General features: G+C 40.3%; 1 protein-coding gene across 2 annotated transcripts in view; it reads left to right on the forward strand.

Moving 5' to 3' along the window:
* LOC133631188 (rho GTPase-activating protein 29-like) overlaps positions 1–14290 on the forward strand; it is a 106461-nt gene that overhangs the window by 58115 nt on the left and 34056 nt on the right. The window contains exons 1-5 of one of the 2 annotated variants that reach the window (XM_062023338.1): positions 4914–5454; positions 5643–5739; positions 10840–10912; positions 12892–12943; positions 13408–13557. In XM_062023338.1, the coding sequence (XP_061879322.1) occupies positions 10856–10912; positions 12892–12943; positions 13408–13557 (259 nt within the window). In that variant the 5' untranslated portion in view covers positions 4914–5454; positions 5643–5739; positions 10840–10855. Of the gene's footprint in view, positions 1–4913; positions 5455–5642; positions 5740–10839; positions 10913–12891; positions 12944–13407; positions 13558–14290 lie in introns of those variants that run through there. The other variant, XM_062023337.1, reaches the window with a different exon arrangement.

Genomic DNA, 14290 nt, shown 5'->3' on the forward strand with positions numbered 1-14290 from the left:
TAATCGATTTTAATCGATTTAATCGATTAGTTGTTGCAGCCCTAATATATATATATATACTGTATATATATATATAAATAAAATAAATACTTGAATTTCTGTGTTCATTTATTTCCACATATACACACATAACACTCCTCTCTACTCATTGTTGTATTTGAAAGTGCAATGCTTTGCAGCCAGTAGCACAGCCTTTGAAGGAGCATAGGTATGGGCAGTGTAATATTCTGGGTTGGAGTCAATAACCAGGCGAGGTGACGAAGTTACGTCTCTTTACTTCACACTTCAGAACCGACTCCCACACTTGCCGTCAGGGTGCGCAATACAACGTAAACCGTTGGCCGACCAAAAAGTAACCACAGAACACTACACGGTATAGTGTTCTGTGGTTACTTTTTGGTCGGCCAAGCGGACGTGATGACAGGCTGTCCTCACTCAGGTCCGCACGGACCTGGAGGGGGCGTGCCTTAAGTCCGGCTGGGAAATCGTGAGAAATTCGGGAGAATGGTTCTCCCGGGAGATATTCGGGAGTCTCCCGGAAAATTTGGGAGGGTTGGCAAGTATGCTAGGGAGGCGTTCAGGTGGCATCCTGAGCAGATGCCCGGACCACCTCATCTGGCTCCTCTCGAGGAGCAGCGGCTTTACTTTGAGCTCCTCTTGGATGGCAGAGCTCCTCACCCTATCTCTAAGGGAGAGACCCGCCAACCGGCGGAGGAAACTAATTTCGGCCGCTTGTACCCGTGATCTTGTCCTTTCGGTCATAACCCAAAGCTCATGACCATAGGTGAGGATGGGAACATAGATCGACCGGTAAATTAAGAGCTCTGCTCCTTCTTCACCACAACGGATCGATACAGCGTCCGCATAACTGAAGACACCGCACCGATCCGCCTGTCGATCTCACGATTCACTCTTCCCTCACTTGTGAACAAGACTCCGAGGTACTTCAACTCCTCCTCAAATCTAAACTCCAAACATCTCAGAACAAGCTAGTCAGGTTACTTCTAGACCTCCACCCCAGATCCCACCTCACTCCTACCCACTTCTCTAAAGTGGGCTGGCTCAAGGTGGAGGACAGAGTTAAACAACTTGCACTGAGCCTAGTCTATAAAATCCACTACACCTCCCTGATACCGAAGTACATGTCAAACTACTTCCTTAACGTAAATGACCGCCATAACCACAACACTAGGGGGTGCTCCACTAACCACGTTAAACCCAGATTCCGAACTAACAAAGGTCTTAACTCATTCTCTTTCTATGCCACATCAATGTGGAATGCGCTCCCAACAGGTATAAAAGAAAGGGCATCTCTATCCTCCTTCAAAACCGCAATAAAAGTTCACCTCCAGGCAGCTACAACCCTAAACTAACACCCTCCCCGGATTGCTAATAATCAAATGTAAACAATCAAATGCAGATACTTTTTCTTTTTCTTATGCCTTCTGATCTCTCTCTCTCTCTCTCTCTCTCTCTCTCTCTCTCTCTCTCTCTCTCTCTCTCTCTCTCTCTCTCTCTCTCTCTCTCTCTCTCTCTCTATGTCCACTACTTGATGTCCATACCCCCCCCCCCCTCCACACCCCTGATTGTAAATAATGTAAATAATTCAATGTGATTATCTTGTGTGATGACTGTATTATGATGATAGTATATATGATAGTATATATCTATATCATGAATCAATTTAAGTGGACCCCGACTTAAACAAGTTGAAAAACTTATTGGGGTGTTACCATTTAGTGGTCAATTGTACGGAATATGTACTTCACTGTGCAACCTACTAATAAAAGTCTCAATCAAAAATCAATCAATCAATCAATGGGGTAAGATCTCCTCCCCAACCCGGAGATGGCACTCCACCCTTTCCTGGGCGAGAACCATGGACTCTGACTTGGAGGTGCTGATTCTCATCCCAGTCGCTTCACACTCGGCTGCGAACCGATCCAGTGAGAGCTGAAGATCCTGGCCAGATGAAGCCATCAGGACCACATCATCTGCAAAAAGCAGAGACCTAATCCTGCAGCCACCAAACTGGATCCCCTCAACGCCTTGACTGCGCCTAGAAATTCTGTCCATAAAAGTTCTGAACAGAATGGGTGACAAAGGGCAGCCTTGGCGGAGTCCAACCCTCACTGGAAACGTGTCCGACTTACTGCCGGCAATGCGGACCAAGCTCTGACACTGATCATACAGGGAGCGGACCCCCACAATCAGACAGTCTGATACCCCATACTCTCTGAGCACTCCCCACAGGACTTCCCGGTTTGTCTGTCAGTTAAGCAAAAATAATGGGCGGATTTTCGTGAAACTTACAGCAAGTGTCCAAATGGGATAAGGAACAAGTGATCAGATTTCCGGGTTGATCTCGATAATTTCTACAACATTACCTCATGTATTTGTTTTTATGTGTGTGTGTGTGTGTGTTTATGCTAACTACTGCTCAGAGACAAAGATAATGGAGACTGACAAGAGTAAAATGGATTGACACCATTTCCACTTTCACCCATTCACACACTGATGGGTAGCTGCCAGTCAAAGGCTATAACCACGACCCATCAGGAACAAGGGGGAAGTGTCTTGCTCAAGGACACAACGGACGTGACTAGGATAGCAAAAGCTGGGGATCGAACCAGGAACCCTCAAGTTGCACGGCCACTCTACCAACTGAGCCACGCCGTCTCCAAGAGAGTATTCACTCCCGTTTCCTTCATTCTGCTTTAGAAATATGACCACATCACACCAATTCTCAAATCCCTTCACTGGCTTCCTGTTCCATTCAGGATTGAATACAAAGTCTCCCTACTAACCCACCAGTGCCTCCATGGAAATGCCCCCCTCTACCTCAAAGAACTACTCACCCCCAAATCCTCCACACCACACCTCCGCTCCGGACAGGCTAACCTCCTCCAACCTCCGAGGACAAAGCTACCAACAATGGGAGACCGGGCTTTCTGCTCCGCCGCTCCGAGTCTGTGGAACGCTCTCCCTGACCACCTGAGGGCACCACAGACTGTGAATGCTTTTAAAAAAGGCTTAAAAACCCTTCTTTTTTTTTTTTAAACTTTTTTTTTTAGATATACAGTTATACATACTAGTTCTAGCTATTAGGCTGTTCTAGTTTTTATTTATTTATTTTTTTATTATCTTTTAATTTTTATTTTTTTTAAATACACTGTAGCACTTTGAGGTTGTTTACTCAATGTAAAGTGCTTTTTACAAATAAAATCTATTATTATTATTACTATTAGATCACTCATAAAGATACGGGCAAATTTTCATTAGATTTTCAGGAAATGTCAAAAATGGGATAAGGAAGAAGTGATTACATTTTGAAGCTAATCTGGATCTGATCTGGATTCAGGATTTTTTTTACAATTGATAGGTAGGACTTGGCGCATGTTTTTAGTTTGATTTTATATGTTAATGGCGCCTTCTATGGGTTGTGGTCAAAATATCGTAATAGTATCGTAGGCCTAACATGTTGATCGGGACATCCCCGCTGACTTCTCAACTACTTTGAAAATGTGTGGGATGAGAGTCAAACATACCTCATTTGGCTACTTTTTTTAGAACTTACTTCAAAGAAAAATTCTAAATCAACTATTATTTTAAATAATTATTGTTTAATGCAGTGTTTTTCAACCACTGTGCCGCGGCACACTAGTGTGCCGTGAGATACAGTCTGGTGTGCCGTGAGAGATGATCTAATTTCACCTATTTGGGTTAAAAACCTTTTTTGCAAAGCAGTAATTATAGTCTGCAAATGATGTGTTGGTGAGTGTCGGTGCTGTCTAGAGATCGGCAGAGTAACCGTGTAATACTCTTCCATGTCAGTAGATGGCAGCCGGTAGCTAATTGCTTAGTAAATGACGGAAACAGCGGGAGGCAGTGTGCAGGTAAAAAGGTGTCTTATGCTTAAACCAAAAATAAACAAAAAGTGAGTGCCCCTAAGAAAAGGCATTGAAGCTTAGGGAAGGCTATGCAGTATACAACTAAAACTGAACTGGCTACAAAGTAAACAAAAACAGAATGCTGGACGACAGCAAAGACTTACTGTGGAGCAAAGACAATGTACATCCGAACATGACATGACAATCAACAATGTCCCCACAAAGAAGGATGAAAACAACTGAAATATTCTTGATTGCTAAAACAAAGTAGATGCGGGAAATATCGCTCAAAGGAAGACATGAAACTGCTACAGGAAAATACCAAAAAAAGAGAAAAAGCCACCAAAATAGAACTAAAACACTACACACAGGAAAACAGCAAAACAGTCCAAATAAGTCAGGGTGTGATGTGACAGTACACCTACTTTGAGACAAGAGCTATAGTGATGCATGCTTTGTTATGCTTTAAAGTCATATCCAACAATTGCGATGACAACTTTTTACTGTCAACCGAGTTTATGATTTCTGCTGGTGGTGTGACTCCGGATTTTTTCAACGCAAAAAATGTGCCTTGCCTCAAAAAAGGTTGAAAAACACTGCTTTAATGGAATGGGAGAAAGTGGCTCCAATGCTCTCAACTCCTGTTTTCATGCCAATTTCCCACTGAGCAGAATGACATTGCGTAGGTCTTCGTTGCGGATGTAGCTCGACTTCCCATATAGCTGACGGCGAGTTATTTTTCTTCAGACGGCAAATTAGAGACCGAGTCCACAATACCTCTGCTCTTGTAGCCAAGTAGTGCACTGCATATTCACACACACACATGAAGAAATGACTCAGTCCCATATATACATGCATCTCTGAAAGAACAATAACCCGCAGTAGTTAAATGATGCAGTTCCCGTATTTCGGACAAGGGCGGACTGGTGGGGGGCTGATCTCTGGAATTATTGTTATGCGACTCACAGGATGTCCTGAGGAAGAAGCCAGTGCAGAGTTGTGCATTCAGGGCGAGAGAGGTGCACAAAAGGCAAGTGCGACGTCTCCTCCAGAAGCTTTTGGACCCCTGAAAAGCTCATGATCTTTGGCATTTTTTCGCGGGTCGCCTCGCCCAGCTGCTGCCAACGCGGATAGAAGTTGCCGTCATGAAGAGGAAATGGAAACACAAAAGCTACAAAAGTCCGATAGGAAGTGGAACTCTTACAAGCTCTTACGGACTCTAATATAATATAATTTTTTGAGTTTTGAAGGAGACTAAAGGTAAGATGAAGTGACAGAACTCAAGCTGTTTGAGTGTTTCCTGTTGCAGTGTAGGCAGGAAGTACTCTGCTTAGTCCAATTTCACTGCTTGTGACTTTGTTGGCGACGTAGTCTTGCTGAGGAAAGTTTCCTGGACAGAAGGACTCTGCCTTCGGACATTTTTCCGCTTCGACCGCCTCAACAAGTCTTCAACTCCTACTGGAAAACTTGAAGCTTTGCTGTGTGTAAACAATATGGAAGATTACTTTGGGGAGTGAAGAACCTTGGATTGTGTTTGAATAACAAGCGAAAATTCCCCTTTCTGGTAGGAAGATATCATTCTGTTGTCATTGTTTTAGCCAAGAAACACAAAGAACGTACAGGTAATGTGTGATTACCAGAGGAAGGCAAACTGAAGTTCATGAGCCATTTACTGTATAAATATGTTTGATGGTCAGTGATATTATTTGTGTAGAGCTAAAAACTCTGCTTTTGTTTTTTCTCTCTCCACAGGCATCAACTTCAAAGACGAGAGACCAGAAAACCGAGACGCCTTTTTTGGCGAGATTCATGCTTCCATCGACACTTTGGCGTTCACGTTCGGCAATGTGTGAGTGCGACACCATTTTTTTTTTTTAACCCTTGCAACCTTACTGTTTTTTTGTTTACAGTTGAATATTTGTTCCTGTTCCATGCTTGAGTGAATTAGGCTCAATTGTTGTGAAATAAGAACCGTTAGGGTTCCACTAGGGATGTCCGATAATATCGGACTGCCGATATTATCGGCCGATAAATGCTTTAAAGTGTAATATCGGAAAATATCGGTATCGGTTTCATAATTATCGGTATCGGTTTCAATAAGTAAAATGTATGACTTTTTAAAAGGCCGCTGTGTACACGGCCGTAGGGAGAAGTACAGAGCGCCAATAAACCTTAAAGGCACTGCCTTTGCGTGCCGGCCCAGTCACATAATATCTACGGCTTTTCACACACACAAGTGAATGCAAGGCATACTTGGTCAACAGCCATACAGGTCACACTGAGGGTGACCGTATAAACAACTTTTAACACTGTTACAAATATGCGCCACACTGTGAACCCACACCAAACAAGAATGACAAACACATTTCGGGAGAACATCCGCACCGTAACACAATATAAACACAACAGAACAAATACCCAGAACCCCTTGCAGCACTAACTCTTCCGGGACGCTACAATATACACCCCCCGCTACCCCAAACCCCGCCCACCTCAACCTCCTCATGCTCTCTCAGGGAGAGCATGTCCCAAATTCCAAGCTGCTGTTTTGAGGCATGTTAAAAAAAATTAATGCACTTTGTGACTTCAATAATAAATATGGCAGTGCCATGTTGGCATTTTTTCCCAAAACTTGAGTTGATTTATTTTGTAAAACCTTGTTACATTGTTGAATGCATCCAGCGGGGCATCACAACAAAATGAGGCATAATAATGTGTTCATTCCACCACTGTATATATCAGTATCGGTTGATATCGGTATCAGTAATTAAGAGTTGGACAATATCGGATATCGGTAAAAAAGCCATTATCGGACATCTCTAGGTTCCACTGTACCAGCTAAAGATTGCAAGATTTGCTACGGGCGCATTCTACTCTGTAATAAATACACAGTGATAAAACATGATCAGAAGCAACAAGAAGTTATGCTATGATAGCTGCATTCATTGTAGCAATACATTACGTCTGCTTATATGTGTATGTAATACATTTGGCGCAAAGTTAGTACTGTACTAGCAAGGCACATAATAACTTTATGGCCATTTCAAACAGGTACATTTCCAAACCAAATGAAAATAGCTAAAGTTGCACCAATTTATAAGACTGGAGACAAACACCAATTTACAAACTATAGACCTGTTTCTTTACTTCCACAATTTTCTAAAATCATTGAAAACTTTTCAATAACAGATTAGAGAGTTTCACAAACACAAATAGAATACATCTACATCTACATCTACATCAACTATATGATTTGCCTGAGAAGCTGGACAGGACAAAAAATAAATAAATAAAAAAAAACATTTTTTAAATTTTTTTTAATTTGTGGCGGACGTAATTCTTTCGTGGCGGGCCGCCACAAATAAATGAATGTGTGGGAAACACTGGATATGGCATCAGAGGGTTAGTCTTAAACTGCATAAGAAGTTATCTAGCAAACAGGAAACAATACGTGAAGCTAGGCGAACACACGTCTACAACGCTAAATATATCCTGTGGTGTACCTCAGGGATCAATATTAGGACCAAAATTATTCAATCTCTATATAAATGACATTTGTAAAGTTACAAAAGATTTAAAGTTAGTATTATTTGCGGATGATACAACAGCGTTTTGTTCAGGAGAGAACACGCAGAATCTCATACAAATAATAACAGGAGAAATTAACAAATTAAAAAGATGGTTTGACAAAAACAGACTATCGTTGAATCTCAGTAAAAGTAAAATAATGCTATTTGGTAACAGTAGAAGAGAAAGTCAAACACAAATACAAATAAATGTAATAGAAATTGAAAGAGTAAATGAAACCAAATGTCTAGGTATAATAATTGATGATAAATTGAACTGGAAATGTCATGTAAAAAATATACAACATAAAGTAGCAAGAAACACGTCAATAATGAATAAAGCAAAACATGTGCTAGACAAAAAATCACTTCATATTCTCTACTGCTCGCTAGTGTTACATATCTAAGTTACTGTGTAGAAATATGGGGAAATAAGTACAAAAGTACACTTAATTAATTAACCATGTTATGAAAAAGATCAGTTATAATAATACATCATGTTGGATATAGACAACATACAAACACTTTATTTATTCAATCAAAGATACTGAAATTCCACCACATAGTGAATTTGCAAACAGCTAAAATGATACACAAAGCAAACTATAACCTGCTAGCCAAGAATGTACAACAATTCTTCTCAAAAAAAGAGGAGAAAAACGTAATTTAAAACATTTGTACGCACGTACAACACTTAAGACCTTCAGTATATCAGTATGTGGAATTAAATGATGGAATGGATTAATAAACAATGTACTAATATGATCCACTTCAAGAAACTCTTCAAACTTAAAGTGTTTACAAAGTATTTCATACCTCCATTCATTTTCAAAATAATCTTACTCATCTCACCATATGAAATACAACTTACTTAACCGAGTACTATTTATTCATTTTTATTGTGATTACTTATGGAGTATATTGTGAATAAATTGAGAACAGGAAGAGGAAGTGAACACAAGTTTTAGCAACTGCTATGTAAAGGAAAAGGGGTCGGATTAAATAAACTCTGCTTCTTCCTACTCCTTTTCCAACATGTTGAAAAGACAAACTGGAAATTGTGATGTAACGCTAATGCTAGCACAGCATGATTGGTGTATGTGTGTTTATGCCAAATATGGTCATTTTATTGTAAACATCCTTCTATCGCGTCATTTTATGACTAATTTTGCTTTTGAACAGTTACCTCGGTTTTCATTAGTTATTTGTTTTGATTTGAATTTGGATCGCACACCGAGATATTTTTTCCCATAATAATGTAAATCCAACTTGCACCTTCCAGACACCCAAATATATGAACAGAAAATACATTTTATAGAAAAAAAATACTAGTATTACATGCAAAAACTATGTAAACAAATGATGAATAAATGGTATAAATGTACATTTAAGGCAAGAAAACACAAGAAAAAAAACTGGTTTTACATGCAAAAACTATGTAAACAAATGATAAATAAATGGTGTAAATGTACATTTAAGGCAAGAAAACACAAGAAAAAAAAACTGGTTTTACATGCAAAAACTATGTAAACAAATGATGAATAAAATGTATAAATGCACATTTAAGGCAAGTTTATACATCGAGCCAAATTCGTGCACAAGGCAATTTTTCTGCTTTACAGAAAATTACAAGAAGGCAACAATACAAAAAAGATCATAAAATAATCAAATTTGAAATCAAAATCGTGAAATAAAGTCATCTTAAAAACAATCATAATTCAAATCAAATAGTATAGATAAAATACTTTCAGTCGTCATATACATAATTAAATAAAAGTGTTTTTTTATCCTGGATTTGAACACACCCTGCTTTGAGGGCTGCTTAACATCACCTTTTCCTTTTATTGAAGACTGGCATGAGCGGAGAGGGAGGAAGCCAGCAGAAACACAATAGTTTAGCACACAAGCTAGACACAAGTGTCCTAAACAGCACTTTTGTCAATATAAACAAACACCAAATAATCATACTCTAGTTGCATATTGCTAACAGATTCAAGCTTTCCAAGGCAGAAGTGTATTAGAAAGTAGCCAGTAACAAATGTGTCCGCATCATTCAACGTACGACTTCATGGACTATTGTGGCCACTAGGTGTTGCCAAAAAACTATTATAACTTCACCTGAAAGACAGCCATTCCAGACGGTTTTTAATAAGTAGGTCAGTGGTTTTAGTGTTTTTCATACCTTTAGTTGGTCAAGTATTTACTAACATTCCACACTAAATAATAAAAGCAAGTGTAATTCATGCTAATATTGCATCAATATCAATTAGAGATGTCCGATAATGGCCTTTTTGCCGATATCCGATATTCCAATATTGTCCAACTCTTAATTACCGATTCCGATATCAACTGATACCGATATATACAGTGGTGGAATGAACACATTATTATGCCTCATTTTGTTGTGATGCCCCGCTGGATGCATTAAACAATGTAACAAGGTTTTCCAAAATAAATCAACTCAAGTTATGGAAAAAAATGCCAACATGGCACTGCCATATTTATTATTGAAGTCACAAAGTGCAGTATTTTTTTGAACATGCCTCAAAACAGCAGCTTGGAATTTGGGACATGCTCTCCCTGAGAGAGCATGAGGAGGTTGAGGTGGGCGGGGTTGGGGGTAGCAGGGGGTATATATTGTAGCGTTCCGGAAGAGTTAGTGCTGCAAGGGGTTCTGGGTATTTGTTCTGTTGTGTTTATGTTGTGTTACGTTGCGGATGTTCTCCCGAAATGTGTTTGTCATGCTTGTTTGGTGTGGGTTCACAGTGTGGCGCATATTTGTAACAGTGTTAAAGTTGTTTATACGGCCACCCTCAGTGTGACCTGTATGGCTGTTGACCAAGTATACATTGCATTCACTTGTGTGTGTGAAAAGCCGTAGATATTATGTGACTGTGCCGGCACGCAAAGGCAGTGCCTTTAAGGTTTATTGGCGCTCTGTACTTCTCCCTACGTCCGTGTACACAGCCGCCTTTTAAAAAGTCATACATTTTACTTTTTGAAACCGATACCGATAATTTCCGATATTACATTTTAAAGCATTTATCGGCCGATAATATCGGCAGCCCGATATTATCGGACATCTCTAATATCAATATGACAAGTGAAATTGTTGTACCGGGACATTTCACATCACTTTTGCCCTTTACTGCACTTTGGTGTGAGTTATTTCTTGGAATTCAATTGTGTTCCTCACCTTCTTTATCAAACTGCTGGCACTTGCAACATTTTTTTTTGTTCCCATGCTAGAGTAATATCCATTTTAAAGCACGAGTCTTAGTCACCAACACTCCATTCCGCAGAAAGCGAATGATGTGTAAAATGGGGCGTGGAAAAAGTGATGTTGCCTTAATCGTGACTTCTCTATGTTTCTGCCCCCTCAGAGTTTCTGACTTCCTTATGGGCGATGCGGACAACGGCTCAGGGTTGGGGACTCCCCAGACCAGAAGAAGCAGGGTGAAGCTTGTTTCTTTTTGTGGGTTTTGTTCTCAGTAGGGGTGTAACGGTACGCGTATTTGTATTGAACCGTTTCGGTACGGGGGTTCCGGTTCGGTTCGGAGGTGTACCGAACGAGTTTCCACACGGACATATTAAGTAGCGTAACGCACGTTGTGTAAACAATGCACACCGAGGCACAACACACGGCATGCTAGCAGCTAACGGGCTAGGATAGACTGACCATACGTCCTCTTTTCACCGGACATGTCCTCTTTTGCGGAGCTGTCAGGGCGGAGTTTCTTAAATGCCTCAAATGTCCGGCATTTTGAGTTAGGGTTGCGTGTATTTTCAATGTACGTTCAGGGTTAAGAAGGGGTTGAAAACAAAACAAACAGCAGCATTGGTGAGGGAGGGGCAGAGACAGAGAGAGAGAGTTATGATAAACGCGCCCGCTTTTTATCTGCTTTTTATCCATAGATTTATCAGATTTAATGTTTTATTATCTATAGCAGGGCTGTCAAAAGTGTGCCCCGGAGGCCATTTGCGGCCCACAGCTAATGTTTTAAAGGCCCACGGCACATTCTAAAAATACTATTCAAATCAACAAAAACATAACAAAAGTGAAATAAAAAAGGTTAAAGGTTAAATGTAATTTAGAAAAAGTTGCAATGTTGACTAATAAAACAAAGCTGGTTTTTTTTCTTTCAAACTGTCATTGCTCAAAACATAATATTGAATCAAAATCAATGTTATTATGAATTATTGACCTATCCAAGGTTCCCATTACTTCACATCAAATTAGGGCTGCAACAACTAATCGATTAAATCGATTAAAATCGATTATTAAAATAGTTGGTGATTAATTTAATCATCGATTCGCTGGATCTATGCTATGCGCATGCGCAGAGGCTACTTTTTTTAATTTTTAATTTATTTAATTACTTTTTTTTTATAAACCTTTATTTATAAACTGTAATATTTACAAACAGCTGAGAAACAATCATCAAAATAATTATGGTGCCAGTATGATGTTTTTTTCAATAAAATACTGGAAAGGATAGAAATGTAGTTTGTCTCTTTTATCCGATTATTAATTGATTAATCGAAGTAATAATCAATGCTCAAATCAATAACCGGTAGTAAAACTCCTGCTTTTCTCATGGCCCAAGTAGTCGACAGTAGCACTATACATAATCACAATACCAGGGCATCCAGTGAGGAGCATTTTGTACTCCCTCGTCCCAGGAAGAATGCTTGGCGGAAATCTTTTATCTATAGATCTTTATCGCTCTGGAATAACCTGCCTCCAATTCTCACCAGCATTGAAAGTAAACAGCTTTTTAAAAAGAGAGTAATATTTTATCTGAGTTTTTAAAAGAGTCTGTTAGTTGATGATTTGTTTGGTTTTATATTGTGTAGTTATATTTATATGGTCATTATTATTCTGTGACTTTAAATTGTTTGCTTGTTTTTTATTGATGCTTTTATTTTTTTCTGTATTGTGTAGTTATAATTATATGCCTTTACTTGTAATTGTATTGAATTGTGGACCCCAGGAAGACTAGTGGCTTGTTGAGGCAACCAGCTCATGGGGATCCTTAATAAAAATCAAATCAAATCAAAATAATCGACAGATTAATCGATTATCAAATTAGTTGTGGGTTGCAGCCCTACATCAAATATTCTACTAAGAAAAATATTTTTGGTAAATAAATAACCCAAAAATGTATATTTTGTTGTTTTCTTACTGTACCGAAAATGAACGGAACCGTGACCTCTAAACCGAGGTACGTACCGAACCGACATTTTTGTGTAGCATTACCCCCCTACTTCTCAGGGATGACATCTCTTTAGACTGGCAATTTGAAGCAGGCCTCCCATTTCTGAAAAGCCTCAAAGAGCAGCCCTCCCGACTTCATTTGGGTGTGGAAGGCACAGCTGCTTGTGCTTGCATGTTGCTTTCTTGCCCTGCGTGTAATCTCACATGTCCTCCGCAGTCTTTCCACAACCTCGCCGAGGAGTTTGTGCCGGAGAAGAACGACCTCGCCGGTGAGTGTCACGCACACATTCTGTGCTTTATCTCCCGCCTGAGTCCAATGTGTGCGTGTTCATGAAGCACGTCACTGGAGTACGGCAACTTGGGCTGCATGCCTGAGGTAGACCCGCCCTAAAAACCTCTGCTTCCACTTCTGTTATTTCTGCTGCTCATTCCGTCAGGCCCCACCCCCACCACCACCCCCACCCCCACCCCCCTGCACGTCTGACATTCCAAGGCCTGTTTTGGGAACAGGTCTGCATGGGATGGGAAACACATGGACTCCAAGTAGAAGTTTGACGGCAGCATTTTCACATCCTCCTACAGCGGCAACTTCCTCATCTCTTGTCTGTTTTCCTTTACCTCGCCCGCTCACGTCTGTTTGGCGTCCCATGCTTTTCACGTTTTGTCGCCGCACCTCACTCTCGCTCCATTTTTTTTTTAACCTTCACGCCTCCTCCTCCTCCTCCTCCTCCAGGGCCAGATGTGCCTCAGACGCGGGAGAAAGAAGTTGACTTGACCCTGCTGAAGCATGACAGCGGGGTGGAGTCGGCGCTGCTGTACGCCAAAGCCTGGTCCAAGTACATCAAAGACCTGCTGGCGTGGATGGAAAAAAGGCTGAACATGGGTGAGGGCCCTCGCCGGGTGGTCGCCATGGTTACATGCAAAAGCACGTTAAACCGTGGCAACCCTTCTATGCAGTGTCATGTGTAATATAACCATGTGAAACCATTAGGGGGGTAACGGTACACGGAAATTTCCGTTCATTACGTACCTCGGTTTAGAGGTCACGGTTCGGTTCATTTTCGGTACTGTAAGAAAACAACAAAATATACACTACCGTTCAAAAGTTTGGGGTCACCCAAACAATTTAGTGTAATAGCCTTCATTTCTAAGAACAAGAATAGACTGTGGAGTTTCAGATGAAAGTTCTCTTTTTCTGGCCATTTTGAGCGTTTAATTGAGCCCACAAATGTGATGCTCCAGAAAGTCAATCCGCTCAAAGGAAGGTCAGTTTTGTAGCTTCTGTAAGGAGCTAAAGTGTTTTCAGATGTGTGAACATGATTGCACAAGGGTTTTCTAATCATCAATTAGCCTTCTGAGCCAATGAGCAAACACATTGTACCATTAGAACACTGGAGTGATAGTTGCTGGAAATGGGCCTCTAGTAGATATTGCACCAAAAAGCAGACATTTGCAGCTAGAATAGTCATTTAGCACATTAGCAATGTATAGAGTGTATTTCTGTAAAGTTAAGACTAGTTTAAAGTTATCTTCATTGAAAAGTACAGTGCTTTTCCTTAAAAAATAAGGACATTTACATGTGACCCCAAACTTTTGAACGCTAGTGTATTTTGGTT

This window comes from Entelurus aequoreus, linkage group LG16 (assembly GCF_033978785.1).
Source record: "Entelurus aequoreus isolate RoL-2023_Sb linkage group LG16, RoL_Eaeq_v1.1, whole genome shotgun sequence".
Taxonomy (NCBI): domain Eukaryota; kingdom Metazoa; phylum Chordata; class Actinopteri; order Syngnathiformes; family Syngnathidae; genus Entelurus; species Entelurus aequoreus.